The sequence below is a fragment of the Corvus hawaiiensis genome, chromosome 6 (assembly GCF_020740725.1).
Source record: "Corvus hawaiiensis isolate bCorHaw1 chromosome 6, bCorHaw1.pri.cur, whole genome shotgun sequence".
NCBI lineage: Eukaryota > Metazoa > Chordata > Aves > Passeriformes > Corvidae > Corvus > Corvus hawaiiensis.
In genome coordinates, this window is record NC_063218.1 from 50907100 (window position 1) to 50921956 (window position 14857).

A 14857-nucleotide genomic window follows, 5' to 3' on the forward strand; every position below is an offset into this window, starting at 1 on the left:
GAGATTGAGATTGACTTTTGGCAGCTTGAGAGTAATTTTAAGATAATTTCACCTATTTCTAAATGTTTTCTTCCATGAATTCCATAACCATTCTTTCAAAGAGTGAGTTCCTGTTGGGGTCCCTTCCCCCCTGCCATGGGGCCCTGGGGACAGACACGGGGTTTCCCTGCCCCTGGTCAGCCTCATTCCCCATTGGTTGTTTTGTGTTTGCCTGTGTGGGCAAGGACCCTCGGGTCCCGTGACTGTGATCAGTTCCTCAGCAGATCCCAGCCATGCAGCTGGAGAAATAAACATCTCTGAAACATGTGGCAAGAATTGGCCCACATATCAACACGGGCCTCGTTGTTTGATACATCGTGTTACAGAATCCCCACTGTAACAAATGGTGGAGAATGTTGGCAGAACGATCCCTGATCCCTAAGCGACTGATGTGTGAGTAAGCCCTAGAAATTCTGGATTTCTCTTCTTGTTTTTGTTTTGCTATTCCATATCTAAACTATGGAGGAACCGTGGGAAGACTCTTGGCTCTCTGAGCCGCAGATGGACATTTATCTTAAACTTGAAAAGATTCTTGAACAACAATTCGTAAATTTTAACTTAATGCAAGCTCAAAAGGAACTGAAACACTTCCTGGCACGGTTGTTTAAGAACTGTTTCTATGTTTCTTGGGATTTAGTTCTTACCAAAGACTTTTGGAACACCGTTTGGACACGGTTAATTTCTGAGTCAAAATATATGCCGATGGAAGAATATTTTCGTGAATATTATTTAATTACCGAGACTGTTGAGCAATGTCAGCTGTGTCTTGGCGAAGGGAAGCCTGGCGCAGGGACCGTGCGGCCCAGGCCACGTGCACCGAGCGCTCTGCGAGCAGCAGCGAGGCAGTTCCCGCGTGTGGGCGGAGCCACACGAACTGCAGTGTCGGCAGCGGAGCGAGGCGTGGTGGGAGTGGCGCGACCCGGCGGTGCCCGCCCGGCCCCGCGCAGCGCGTGGGGGAGTGAGCCCCATGGACGCCCGACCGAGAGGGGAGGCAGCGCAGCTGAGAGCAGAAGCGGCGGAGCGCAGAGAGCTGAGCGGCCCGGCCCAGCCTGCGCGGCCCCGAATGCGACCCCGGGAAGAGCGCGCAGGCACGAGCAGCCCCGACAATACCAACATGGGAGCGAGCGAAAGAGAAAGCAAAAACACAGCAAGATAGAAAATAGCAGCCACTCGGAAAAAGGAAAAAATCACCGTAGCTAAGGTTTTAGGAATAGTAAAATGGTATAATGTTAAACAAAATTATGGTTTTATAACAAGATGTGACAACCAAGAAGACACATTCATTCATAGAACTGCTGTTAAAAAGAATAACCTTGAAAAATGCATCCCAAGCTTGGGAGATGGAGAGGTGGTGGAATTCAAAATTGTACAAGGTAGAAAAGGGTTACAAGCAGCAGACGTCACTGGGCCTGATGGCGTTCCTGTAAAAGGCAGTATATATGCTAAAAATCGTAGTCATGTTAGACAATATCTCCATTGTAAACCCCCCCTACATTTTCCCTTTCCTAATCCCACCTTTCCCTTTTACCCTATATCCTATTACCCCCAGTTTATTCCTAATCCGTTTTTCACCCCATCGTTTCCCTATACAATTCCCTTTCCCTACAACTTCTCTCCAATGCCGAGGGGGGGATGAAAAGGGGAGGGAAGAAATTAAACCCTCTCCTGCCTCAGTTTCCCCACAAAGCATGCTCAGAGAGTCATGTCTCCCTTCTGTCAGCCTTAAGATGTTCCAGAGAATCTGTTTGGACATTTAAAGACTCAGGAGGGTGGCTTGTTTTGTTTTAAAACTGTTCTTGTTATGTTTTCCAGTTGTTTTCAATGTAAAGTTTTAAATCTCTTTTTGTTAAAAATAAATGGGTGAAATGTTGGGGTCCCTTTCCCCCTGCCATGTGGTCCTGGGAGAGGGGCCCTGGGGAGGAGACACAGGGTTTCCCTGGCCCCTGGTCAGCCTTGTTCCCCACTGGTTGTTTTGTGTTCCCCAGCACGGGCAAGGACCCTCGGGTCCCGGATTGTAACAGTTCCTCGGCAGAGCCCCGGCCATGGGGCTGGAGAAATAAACATCTCTGAAACAGCTATCAAGAATTGGTCCACATATACTTCTTTTCCACGGGCCTCGTTGTTTGATACCTCATGTTACAGAATCCCCACTGTAACAAGTTCCCTGATGCAGACATGAAGCGCAGTCGTGAAGCCAGAGACAAGTTCATTGTAAAGGTCTCTTAGCCATGGCTAATTATAATTTTTTTAATGAAACGCGTCCATTATTTTGTCCTGCAAATGCCATCACAGAATGGTGTATGCACAGTGTTGGAATCCTGGCCAAATTCAAACTGGTTTTTTATATGGAGCTGTGCACATTGAAGTAGGGCCCAGTATTTTGATGCAGGAGCTGTCCGAGTAAGTCATCTCAAGACTTTAGACCAATGCAGTCTATCCTACTCTTTGACATTTGAGGGGTATGGGGTTGAGGAAATAAAAAGCAAAAGGGCTTTTTGATAAACTGCAATTATTCTCTGTTCGTAGCCAATTCAATTACATGATTGATCATATTAAAAGCCATTTATATTGATTAATAATTAAGGATATGGAGGAATAAGGATCTGGTTCCATTCAACAGTAAGGTACATTTGGAATTTAGTCTGTTAAAATATCCAATGGTGTGAATGGAAGTTTGTAAATGTTACTGTGCCGCACAGGACTTTGGCCAAGTCAAAACCAAAACGGTAGTAGGGGAATGTATTTACTATCTGTATTTTGAGAGCATGTTTTGGGTGGGTTCTGCATAACAGAAGTAATTGAATTGTTGATGACACTGGGTAGTTGCTGGTATTTCAAGATACACTGGCGAGGAATACAAGTAAAGAATGGGTCTGGCAGTTGAAACAAGCAGTGGTGACAGGTATGTGATGTGCCAGCTCTGGGACTCTGGAGCTGGAGTGGAACACAGGGTCTAATTCATGGCCACTGTATGTGAATGCTCAGAATTAAGAGCAGGATTTTTGGAGAGCTTCAGTTTTTTCTATCTGAAACATAAGGATGTTGTATCATTTTCTTAGAGATACTGAGAGGATTCTTAAGTTCGTTTCTAAGTGAAACACTGAGATTTTTTGAGCTAAAGTGTTTATAACTTAAACAGGTGGCTTTTTGTGGGTTGATTTTTTTTTTAATTCTCTAGGTTGCAAGTTCCATGTTTTATTATGCATATATATTTGCATATTTTGACAAAAATACAATCTTCCTGTTTACTATTTAGAACTGTTCCAAATAAAAGTCTGTCTATACTTTGTCGTGTTTAAAAGAGAGAAAAAAATTACATCATTAACTTAGCAACTTTCCTCCTCAGCTACAAGGTACTGTAAGAAAGAAGATGAGGCAGTGATGGAAAGGGATTTGAAATTTTGGCTCTTGACATTTTTGGGTTTTGTTGCAAAAACTTAGGGATCATTCATGAGCAAATCAACATAACAATTGTACTGAAGTCAAAAGTGACTTTTGTGTCTTCAGTGACACAGCTGTCCTGATCTACCTTTTTCAACCCCTGACAATGATATCAGAAAAATTTAAGTTAGGAAAAGACTACTGCAGTACAGAGAAATAGTTTAAAAATATATCTTTTATTTTAAACCAACTTTTTAGGCTAGCCAGTGGAAGCAAACTGTGTAATGCAGTATCTGTTATGCTTTGTTTTTATTCCAGAGCAGAATGAGATGATCAATACTGAAGGTTATGAGAATTTCAATTACATAAAGTGCCATAAAATGATAATTTTGTTTCCATTATGGGTACTGGATTGATACAGAATACACAGCCTTAGCAGAAAAGCTTTTCCTGCTCCTATGCTATAGAAATTGTTTGGTCTTAGTTGACCAAGTCCAAGGATCATTTTTTTTACGTTGTGGTCTGCATTTTTTAAAAATTAAGATCAGAGAAAGTGCTTGGTTAAATGATCTGATTTAAAAAAATCAAATTTAGATGCTGCTCTAAGGCTAGATCAGCTACACTCAGTATAATCCACCCTTCCAAAGATCTACATGAGAGAAAGATGAGGAAACTAAATTCTGTACATTTTCTAAATTTATTTCTCTTCAGCTGCAAAGTATTGATGCCCTAGGTTTTAACTTTTATATTTTTCGAATTCTGTGCTGCTTAGTGTGTAACTCTGAAGTTTCTTGTGGCCTGTTAACTTCTGCTCTCTTGTGCTAGGTAGACATAACAAAGCCTCTCCAGGCTTGCTGTCCAAGGACACCCAGACCGTCCTAGGCCCAAAAGTATAAACCAAAAGGCCTCTAAGGGGGGGTAAGCTTGGGGAAATTACATCATTAACTGAAGCTTTAATTGGAGATGCAAATAAACCAAACCTATAAAAGTGTGAAGAACTTGTGACCTGTCGTCCATCTTAGGGTCCGTCTTGGCAATAGCCTCTGGCTCCCTAGGGGGTACCTTTGAAGGCCTTTCAAATAAATACCTACCTTTATTCCCTTACTCCTGTCTAGTCTCTGTTTCTACGAGGCCTCTCAAGGCATCAGTTCAAATAAAGTAAAAACAAAGTAAAAATAAATTTTTGGCTTTCAGAGCTTTAACTAATTTGGACTTCATTATTTTTCATCGCTCTCTTTAATGTAGCTGTTGCATCTTAACATTTGGCAACAATTTTTCAATACTCAGCTGAATTGTTTACTTCTTGTTTTTCTTAAAAAAAAAAAAAAGCCCATCTATGGCTGTGCTTGCCCAAAGTCAGTGCTCTGCAGCCTGTTAGCTGAGTGCCTTAGCACGGGTCTGGCAGAGACATGGGCTGGGAGATCTCGCTGATAGCATCCTCACCTGACTTTGCTGCGAACTGGTTTTTGCCAGCTGGGTGGCAGGGGCACCTCCTCAGAAACCTGTTTTACAGCCTGCTCTGCTGGGTTTATGCCAGTCCTGGACAGCTCTCTGCTCAGGTGACCACCTGTGCTGCCCTGGGACGCTGGTGGGTCTTATGCGGGCTCTCGCAGACCTGTCTGGGGCAGTGGCACTGCTGGGGATAGAGCCCATCCTTGGCATTCTTCCTGTCGCTTGAGAGTCAGGGGGTTTCACTGAAGTGACTGTGGACATGCAACTCACCTGACTCCTTGGCAGAGCTGAGCACAGCATGCTGCTCCCTGGGGAACAGAGCTCAGGGAAACTCCCTAGGAAAACCTGCCCTTTGACAGCTCCTTACAGGTGTTAAATCTACTTCGCTGTTTTATATGCTGTAGCACCAAACAAGAAGTGCATTTTTTTGGTACTGATTATAGCTATAATATTAACCCTTCTTTAAGACAGGAAATTTAATGCAAATTGGTAAAGTTTGGCCTCAAAATCAACAGAATCCATTTTAAGTTATCATACATTGCTAGAATTATTTACTCATATATACTGTCTTTCAGTCCAGATGTTGCCTGACTGGCAGGAGCAGTATGCCAAGATATTTTTCTGATGTTGTCCCATGTGTGTGATAAATATATTTGTTTCTAGAGCTGCTGTTTGTCTGCAGCTCACAGAGCATCTGTACCCTGACAAGCTCAGAGATCAAAAAGGGAGACACTGTAGGAAAGAATCTGGACAGCTCTTTTCTTGGAGAAGTTGGGAGCAACTGTAAGGGTTGTTTGTCCTAAAGCAATTGGTGGAGCAAACTGGGCTGAGGTTGGAAAAGAACAGGCAAATTACTCATCCAGTGATTCTTGCTTTTTCACAGGTGGGTGGGCCTTGCTTGTTTTTGAAATAGTTTAGCCCATGTGAATCAAAACTGAGGTTTCAGTAAGACACAAATCATTACCTAGTACTTGTGATTTCCACTGACTGCCATCTAGGTCTCTTCCCTGGCAGTGTCACTGTCTTCTCCTTTCATTTGCAGGGCCAAAGTCCAAGCATTTTATTAAGCTATCAATGTTGTTTGAATTGAAACAGGAAAGAGAAATTAAAATCCACCAAAAAATCCCCAACAAAAAGACCTCCAAAGTGCAAACAAAGAAGAGCAAGAGTAGAATTTATCTGCTCAAAGTCCTGTGTGTGTAAGAAACTCGTGCAGTATTGTGCAGGGAGGCTTGCATGCAGCTCTCAAAAATACTTCCCAGGCACACTAAAATTTCCACAGTTCCGCCTTTCTGACTTGACACACCAATGCTGCTGCTGTTCAGCACAAGCTGGCAAACCATCCTGATGAAAGTGGAAGATTGACTTTGCTCTGCTGTAAATATCATTGCCTGTTTACTTGCCCTTGAAAATGCCATGAATACTTTGTTGCTGTGTAATGAAGTATAAGTTATTGCAGTGAGACTATTTGTAATATGAAATGGATCTCAGTAAATATAAAAGCCATGCTACATTATACTTCTTTACAGGCTGTGAAGACTGGAAACAAAGTTCATAGCTTTGGAAAGAGGGAACAAGCCATCAGGAGGAATCCCAATGTTCCTGTGATCGTAAGAGGCTGGCTGCACAAACAGGTATGCATGTGAGCACCTGTTTCTGTTCATATACCTCAATGCAATCATCAAGGAAGAGCAAGTGCCTTCCAAGGAACTGAGAAAGCAGAAGCTCGAGTGTTGGTGACACACAGGGCAGTGTTGGGTACTTCCACAGACTTCCATAATGAGAAATTCATGCTTGGCAAGTGTGAAAACCAAGGTTTATGAATGGGTTTGGTTCAGAAAAGGAAACCGATTAATGGACATCACCATCACAGCTCAACGTTAAGGCTATAGCTTTGTTATCTAAATCTGGTTATTTTCCCTGTTTTATCCTGCTGGCCTGTTGCCATGCTGATCTTGGACTCCCTCAGAACACACTCAGCCTGAGGCTGGCTGTGGAGGCCTTACTCTATCTGCTTGCTTATGCCCTTCTGCCCTGATCAAAGGCTTAATTCCAGTCCATATGCCTTTTGTTCTCTAGAAGTAGGAGGGAGAAAATTACGGGAAGTTGGGACCCATTCACCACACATTGGTGTCACCAAGACCAGTAGCCAGCAAAGACTGGATTATAGAAATTTACCCAGTGAACAGAATTCTGCAGCTGCTGTATCTTGAACTCTTAAGCTGACAGAAACACATCCTTGAGTATAATAAGTAAATAAAGCTGTTTGTTGTATGAGAATACTTCCCCTGCTTCTAATTTGGCAGCCAGTGTCTCCCAGGTTATCACCCCAGAGATCCAGCAGCTAGGTTTAGGGATGGGTAGGAGAAGGCTGAAATCTGAGGCTCACAGTTATGATTTTACATGCACACAAAAGTGGAGTAGCTGCCAGCTCTCTGCTTCCTCCTGAGTGCAGAGATATAATTCTGCTGTGTTCTGCTCTCTGCTCTGTTGACATCCACTACCCAAGCCCATTAGTTCTCAGGACAGAATCAGAACTCAGACACAGTACGTGTTGCCAGCCTTGTAGCATGAAAATGGGAAGGGAAGAAAGTCCTTCCCTACTGAATTTGACTGCGGAAAGGAGGAGGGCAATAGCTAGAGCGATGTTGTATATCCTATTTTCTTCTGTCCTCTAACCTCTGCTTGTATGCCCTTAAAGCCTGAAGGTGCTTTTTATGCTGCTGGTCTCATCAAAGCCTACCTGAGCTGAAGAAGCTGTACTTGCTTAGGTTATAGTCTGGCAATTTTAAAAGCTTCAGAAATTAATTTCAATGCAAATATTACTCATTTTGACAAGGTTATATATATCTATATCTATCTCCACAGGCATATTATATCATACTTCATTAAAATTTGCACATTATACGTCCTGTTTTATTTCCTGAGGAATATTTGATTAAATTACATTTTAGGCATGGGTAACATATGGTGATTGAATTATAGGATATCATTGCCTGAAATGCACAGCTGTGTAGTGATTTTCATTTTGTACTGCAGGCAATCTTTTTGGAGTTTGTGCCGTCCAGAAAGACACTTGGTTTCCTTAGAAAGGAAATATATTCCAAGGAATTTTTATATATATTCCTTGCAGATAAATCTGTATAGATAAAATAAGCATTGGTTGAGTATAAGGTTAATCTGAATGCTGTTTGGGATGAGAGTTTAATTAGTTAATGAAAATTAGCAGCTTGAATATTCTGCCCTCATTATTTTATAGCTGGATGTTTTGCCTCTTATCTTTCTTAGTACATAATATTTTGCTGAGATATAAACTATTTGTTTTGCAATTAGCAATCATATTTAGGTAAACGTCTGGTAAACTACTCACTGGATGAGCATTGTATCTGTTAACTTTCCTTAAGTGAAAATCACATTTCTTGTGTTTCAGGATAGCTCTGGAATGCGATTATGGAAGAGACGATGGTTTGTGCTTGCTGATTATTGCTTGTTTTACTACAAAGGTGAGTTGGTATCAGCTGTTTTGAGTTAGTCTGAACAGTTCACCTGCACAAACCACGGTGAATGCATGAACTAGCTGAACTCTTCAGATAAAGTTAGCTGTTCTGAGATGAACAGTGAAACATTTGCTTGGCCAGACATCTTAAATGCACAGCAAATTCCAGGCCAGAGTAGGGGAAGCAAAGGATGCTGTATGGTTTTTTTTTCATGTAATTTATGTTTGGTGCATGCCATGGTTTATGTTACAGAACATCTGACTGCAATAAATAAGATTTATGCCATCTCTGGTCTGTGTTGTGGTACCTACTTGCTTGCACTTGGACATCTGAGTTTTTTCAGAATGCACTGTGGCCAGATGAGGGCATTGGTTCAGCTTTTATCCAAGGGACAAAGTAAGAGTAAGAACTTCTGAATCCAGTAATTCCAAAAAAAAAAAAAGGTTAAGTGTGATCTTAGACCAAACTAGGTATTACATAAGTTTATTTTCAAGTCTTCAATACTTTGTGTGCTACAATTTTTGGAAAGCATTACAGAATATCAGACTTGGAATTCATATTTCTAGATGCTTCATTTCTGCTGTTGATCACTTGGAGCCAGCTGTAAGAGAGGATTCCTAATTATAGCAATTAGCCTAGATGGACAGTGCTAAATGGAAGATCCATCATGATACGCAGCCTGTCACAGTTCATTTGGCACAATAAGCTTTATTCTTGAACTGTATTCTTCTGGCCAAACCTAAGAAGCAACATCTACCCACCCACCCCCCCAAAAAAGAAAAAAACTTCAATAAAAACCCAAACTGCTTTAAAAAAAAAAAATCTTTTTTCTTTAAAAATGAAGCATTTTTCTGCACTTATTATTGGTGTTGTGCCATAAGTGAATAATTCGAGTCAGAAAGGACTTGAGGAAGTGTTCTATCCCACTGCCTGGTGAAAGCAGGGTCAGGAAAGGAGTCAGCCCAGGTTGCTCAGGGATTAATCAAGTGAGGTATTGAAAACCTCCAAGGATGGAGATGGCACAGCTTCTTCTTTGCCCTGTGCCCCTACTGCTCTGTCCTTGGGAAAATGCTTTTCCTTATATCTAGTCTGAACCACTGTTCTTTCTACTTAATGCCTGTTTTCTCTGTGTCCTTAGAGGAGAATGTATTGCTAGCCCTCTGAACAGTGCAGGGATTTCAATTCTGGTTTTTGATTCCACAGACAGCAGAGAAGAGTCTGTTCTGGGGAGCATACCATTGCCTAGTTACGTAATATCTCCAGTTGGACCTGAAGATCGGATAAATCGCAAATTTTCTTTTAAGGTACTGTTTGCAAAGCTTATCAGCTAATCATAGTTTATTTGCCTGAGAAAAGCTGCTGTTGTAAACAAGAACATCATCTGTTTTCCTATTTTACTTGTTACTAGTTTTTAAAAGCAGACAGATTTATTGACTGCCTGTTCAAATGTCACATAGCTTTTTTTTTTTTTGCTTATGAATTGACATTCATGTCTGTTACTTTGTAAGTGTCCTTAGAGCTTGATGAAGTGTCTGTGAGTAAAGAGCCTGTTTCTAAAATCAGAAATTAGTATTGACAAGTTGTTCCAGTACTGTTTACAAATTGGAAGAAAGGTTGTCTAATTTACTTTGTAATAGAGTCCTTGATCTCATAATGGACTGATGTCTGTTTTGTTTTGTTGTGGTTTTTTTAAAAAGAAAAGAATCAAATCAGTTCTCACAGTTAGAAAATGACAACTTAGTCATCCTAAGTAATACGGATTTTTAAAGGAAAAAGTACTCGTTTGATATAGTTTGAGGGTGGTTTTGTGTTTTTTCTTTTTCTAAAAATAAATATAATTGTATAATTTACAATTCTAGTCTTTGTTATAAAAGCCCATGGATATGAAATAAACATACACTTCTTGATAGTGCAGAAGCCTGACTCCAAATGATTGTCTAAACTGCAGCACTTAAGCAAAGTTTAGAAACTTCTGTCCCTGTGGCAGATTTAAAGTCAGAGCAGAAATTGTTTTTCTATCAAGCAAATGAGTTATTTACTTTAAAAGTAATTTACAGATCAGATTTCAATCAGGCATCCTTTAGGAGATCTGGAAATCTTTATTTAAATATTTTCTGTGCTGAAATTATGAAGAACTTCTGATTTTCTCTTGCATTTTGATTTTTTGAGGTATTTTAAAATTAAGACTGCCTTTTATTACTTTCAGTTCTATGTTCAAGTGGATACTGGTTTGAAATTTATTGAACAAATATTAACTTGGGAAATGTATTTAAAAAAGACCCAGTGCACTTTGTGGAAATGTTTATTGTACTTTTTCAAATGCATTGAACATGAGATATCAGGATAAAGCTACAAAGAAATCTTTGTTTAAGAAAATCTTTCCACCCCTAGTGTTTACTGAGTGTGATTCATAAAGCCCTCTTTTTCTAGAGCCTTTTCCTAGGAGGAAGCACATACTGAAAGAGGGGAACTCAATGTACTCTTCTAGGCTTCTCTGCTTTTTATTTTATTCAAAAGTGTTTACACACATGCTCTTGAGTCACCACTGGCCAAGGGAGAAGAATCCATGGTGTAATCATGGTTAAACCTTTCCAGAAGCAAATGCAGACTTCCCCTGTTCCTTTTAGGGTGTGATATCTATATGAGCTCTACCAGGTACTCAATCTGAGTCTTTTTCTGAAAATATTATGAGCCAGAAAGCCGAGACTTTCAACACAGGATCATTACTGAAAGGTTGATATAGATAGAAATAGGGTGTTGATAGCAGAAGAAAGTTTATGCTAGAAATTTCTGTAAAAAAACCGACATTACATATATCAGTTTGTCAGGCCAGTTTTAACTCTGCTTTAGGTGTTTGATGATTGACTGCAGGCTGGATGCTGCAGTTTGGTATTATTTGGACCTAGCTCCTAGGGCAGTAGGAGGATTTTGTACAGTTGCTGTGGTATGGAGCCTGTCCAACATTGATGTTCAGTGGTCACGGAGTTGGCTGTGGGCACCCCGCAGCAGGAGCATGCCCGTGCTGGCATTCCATCACTCAGCAGCCATTACCTTTATCTCATCTCTTCAGAGCACCTCGAGACCCAGAGCACAGATGGACGTTCTGTCTCGCAGCGTAGCGCAGCCAGAAATAGAACACATGGGCAGATTAAGCCCAAAACAAAGAGAAGACTTTTTTTGCATTTAAGACCTGAATGAGTGGGAGAATGCACCATGACACTTTTTACATTTGGCCTGTTCTTTATTGAGATTGTTGCAAATCTTCTGTTACAACAGAGGGGTTGGCTCCCATTTGAAGTGGTAGTGAGTTTGGAAGCTAGCGAAACAGTAAAACTGCAAAAAAATTCAACTCTCGTGTTTGCAAAACTAGAGGAAGGAAATCTGCTTAGCAAATACGTGGATGCTTTTTGCATATGATTTGGTTAGAAGGAGGCTTGTAAAATACATGCTCACTGGGGCCTGTGTTAAATCCTGCAAACTGTTAAAATGTGTGCTGTAGGAATTCTCAAAATCCTTTTCCTTTCATCACCTCCTGAGGTCCAACTTAAGTTTTTGTGTCTCTTTGTGTCTTCAACAATTATAGGCCTCCAGAGCTGCATACAGGCTTTTGAAAAGCCATCAAACCCCTACTTTGAAATGTAACAGTATGGGAGTTTAATTTTTTCGTTTAGAAACTGTGCTTTTAAGTATCTATCTTGATGCAATTTTCGACAATTGACAGTTTTTTCACTTCCTTTATTTGTGCCAAGCAAAGTGCTGTGACCAGCTGAAAGCCACTGTCGCTAAGCTGTGTGTGAGCCTAGAACTCGGGATCCTTACTGCATTATTTAGTTCAGCAGCTCACATCCTAAACATATTTAGTTAATCTAATTGCTGCATTTTAAAATAGTAAGTTTTTGTTGGTACCAGTATGAGTGAGCACAAATTCAGTGTTTAGACTTTAATGTGAAAAGGCTTGCACAACATTGGTGTATATAGCTGGAAATACTTCCTGTGATTAAGAAAGAGCTGACTGTACTTTGTAGTAATACAGTAGTTTTAAACAGGAGTAATACCAGTTTAAGAAGGTTCATGTCATCACAGTCTCTTTGGAGGCCTTGTTGTCCTCAAACATGAAAATTATTTTTAATTGGTCTTTCTTACAAATGGAAGAATTTGTTAGTCGCTTAGACCTGCTGAGACCAGGGCAAACTTCTTATCTGTTTCTTTGATCTCACTGGTTTTCCTACCAAAAATTTGATGTAGTTTATTCCATTATGTTCTCTGAATCACTGTTGCTTCCTTAGGCTCCCATATTGCTCTGGGTCTGAGGAGCCAGGTGAAGAAATGCCAAACGTTGTAAATTTGAGAGGTGCTGTTTTCAAAATTGCAGGAGGGGAGGGTTCAAGCTTCTAGAAATCCTTAAAAAGCTCAGTATTATTTAAGGGTGAAAGATGAGTTAGATCATAGTGGGCTGTTGTTGAGTTTGTAGTGAAGGTTCAGAGTAATAATTCAGTTTTTGCTCAGAAATGGTTCATAAATATCAAAATTAAGGAGAAGGAGGCAATTTCTGTATATTATAGCTCATTGACAGAACTAGCTTTAAAAGATTACAGTTATTAGAAAACTGTTCCTTTCCTCATCCCTTTGTTCTATGAACGGTGGCTTCTTTTCCCCTAGGTATTTTGAACAAGTGGATGTGAACAGCTGTAGGCATTAGTTACTTTTAGTACAGTCTTTTGTTAAGTTTTTTTTTTTTAAACATGAATCTTTTAATGATTTTAACTTGTTTAATTTTTTGTCCTTGTCTTGTCCTGTTGATATGCTCTTGGGGTTTACTGTCCATTTCTCCTACTGTGCACTATGGGAGAGAGACTGCTTTTCTTCTCAATCTATCCACATTAAGGAGTCTGAATGCATGAATAGGTACCAATATTATTTTTTCCCTGTTGTGTGTATGGTGTACATGTGGGCATGTGCTGTGTTTTAGGCTTTTTAGTATGCTGTAGCCATCCTAATAGCTTTGGCTTTAAAAAAAAATCCCAATCCAGAAGTCCTGCTAGCTTCTGTCTGCCAGCAGGGACAGCTGTAGGACATTGGCACGAGGTGGCTTTCTTGCATATAAACCACACTACTAATAAATAACTGAAATCAATTGGAATTCTACCTTGACCAGTGTTATGTATTGCAAACTTCAGGATCTTGTGGTTGTTGATAATCGCACACCATCTCCGTTATCCCTTCTGAAGCTGGGGATGTTTACGGCTGTGAGAGCTTCCGTCTCCCAAGGGAGAGTGGTGCAGCACAGTTTACATTTTGATACTGTTTTCACCTACAGCCTCTTAGGCTGTGCTTGCAGCTCTGATGAAAGGAAAACCTAAACCACAAGTGGGTTATGTTGATCAGGGTGTACAGATCAATTAAGACAGCTGTTAAATCCATTTCTTGGTGTGGTATGCAGTCTCTGCAGATAGTTACGAAAATTCTGAGTTTTTAAAGCAAGTGTAAAACCAGTGAATGGTCGGCTTCTCCTGCATCATCTGCAGTGGGACATGCATAGTCTGCTTTGCTGCAGGAATCAGTTCACTTCTGAATTTTAACACCTTCTGTGGGCTCAGCCTGCTCTGTGAAGGAACTCTTCTGTAGTCATACTACGTAATGTGTGGTCTCACATTAAAATGACCATTCTCCTTTATATCTGGAGCTGCCAGTTTTTCTTCTCTTCATACCCTGGATGGCAATCATAAATTGTAGTGAATTAATGCTTCTAAATCATACTTGCTTTGAGCATTCTAGTGTTCTAAAAATGGAGAAAAAAAGACAACCCCCAATAACAACAAAGAAAAACCAAAGAACTCAACCAGGCAAACATGAACAAAGTTCTTTGATTCCTAAATATGTGATTGATCAGAGCTATTGTTTAACGTGTGTAAGTCCTGTTTTCCTGTGTTCAGGTAGGCAGTTAATGGTGGGAATTGAGAAGAAACCACCTTGCATTCATTCCTTTTGCACCAATACTGTTGGGAAGTGGAGACTCTTTCCAACAGGAGAGTCTTGACTTCTTTATGTAACCTTTTCCTTCTCTTCCTTCTCCTCCTCCTCCTTTTTCTAGCTGGCTGTTCTACTTCAGTCTCCAGTTTTCAAAACAAACTCAGGCAGCCGTGCTTGAGGCGCAGAAGGGAAAGGCCGTGTTTCACACATTTGGGAGAACAGCCTGCCATAGGAAGGGAGTAAATTCTGTGCAGAACTTATTTAAAAGCACTGTAATAGCAAGCACATATTTTGCTCTTTGGAGTTGTTGATAAGAAGTCTCTAAGGTTATGGTAATTTGGGAGTTTCAGGGTAAACAACTGAAGTTATAATGTTTAGGGAAGGCTGCACTGGATTAAATAGCCTGGGTTTTGTCAAAACTATTGTTGTGTTTCTGAAGCCATCTGTGATTGTCTCTACAGTCATTTTTTAAAATTTGATTTAGAATAATGAGGGGGAGAAGATTTCACTAATATAAA

At 40.4% G+C, this 14857-nt stretch overlaps 1 protein-coding gene across 8 annotated transcripts in view; it reads left to right on the plus strand.

Annotated features, from left to right (window-relative positions):
• PLEKHA7 (pleckstrin homology domain containing A7) overlaps nt 1-14857 on the plus strand; it is a 151455-nt gene that overhangs the window by 97324 nt on the left and 39274 nt on the right. For all 8 annotated transcript variants that reach the window (XM_048305594.1, XM_048305598.1, XM_048305596.1 and 5 more), the window contains 3 exons: nt 6402-6506; nt 8303-8375; nt 9573-9673. In XM_048305594.1, the coding sequence (XP_048161551.1) occupies nt 6402-6506; nt 8303-8375; nt 9573-9673 (279 nt within the window). The remainder of the gene's footprint in view (nt 1-6401; nt 6507-8302; nt 8376-9572; nt 9674-14857) is intronic.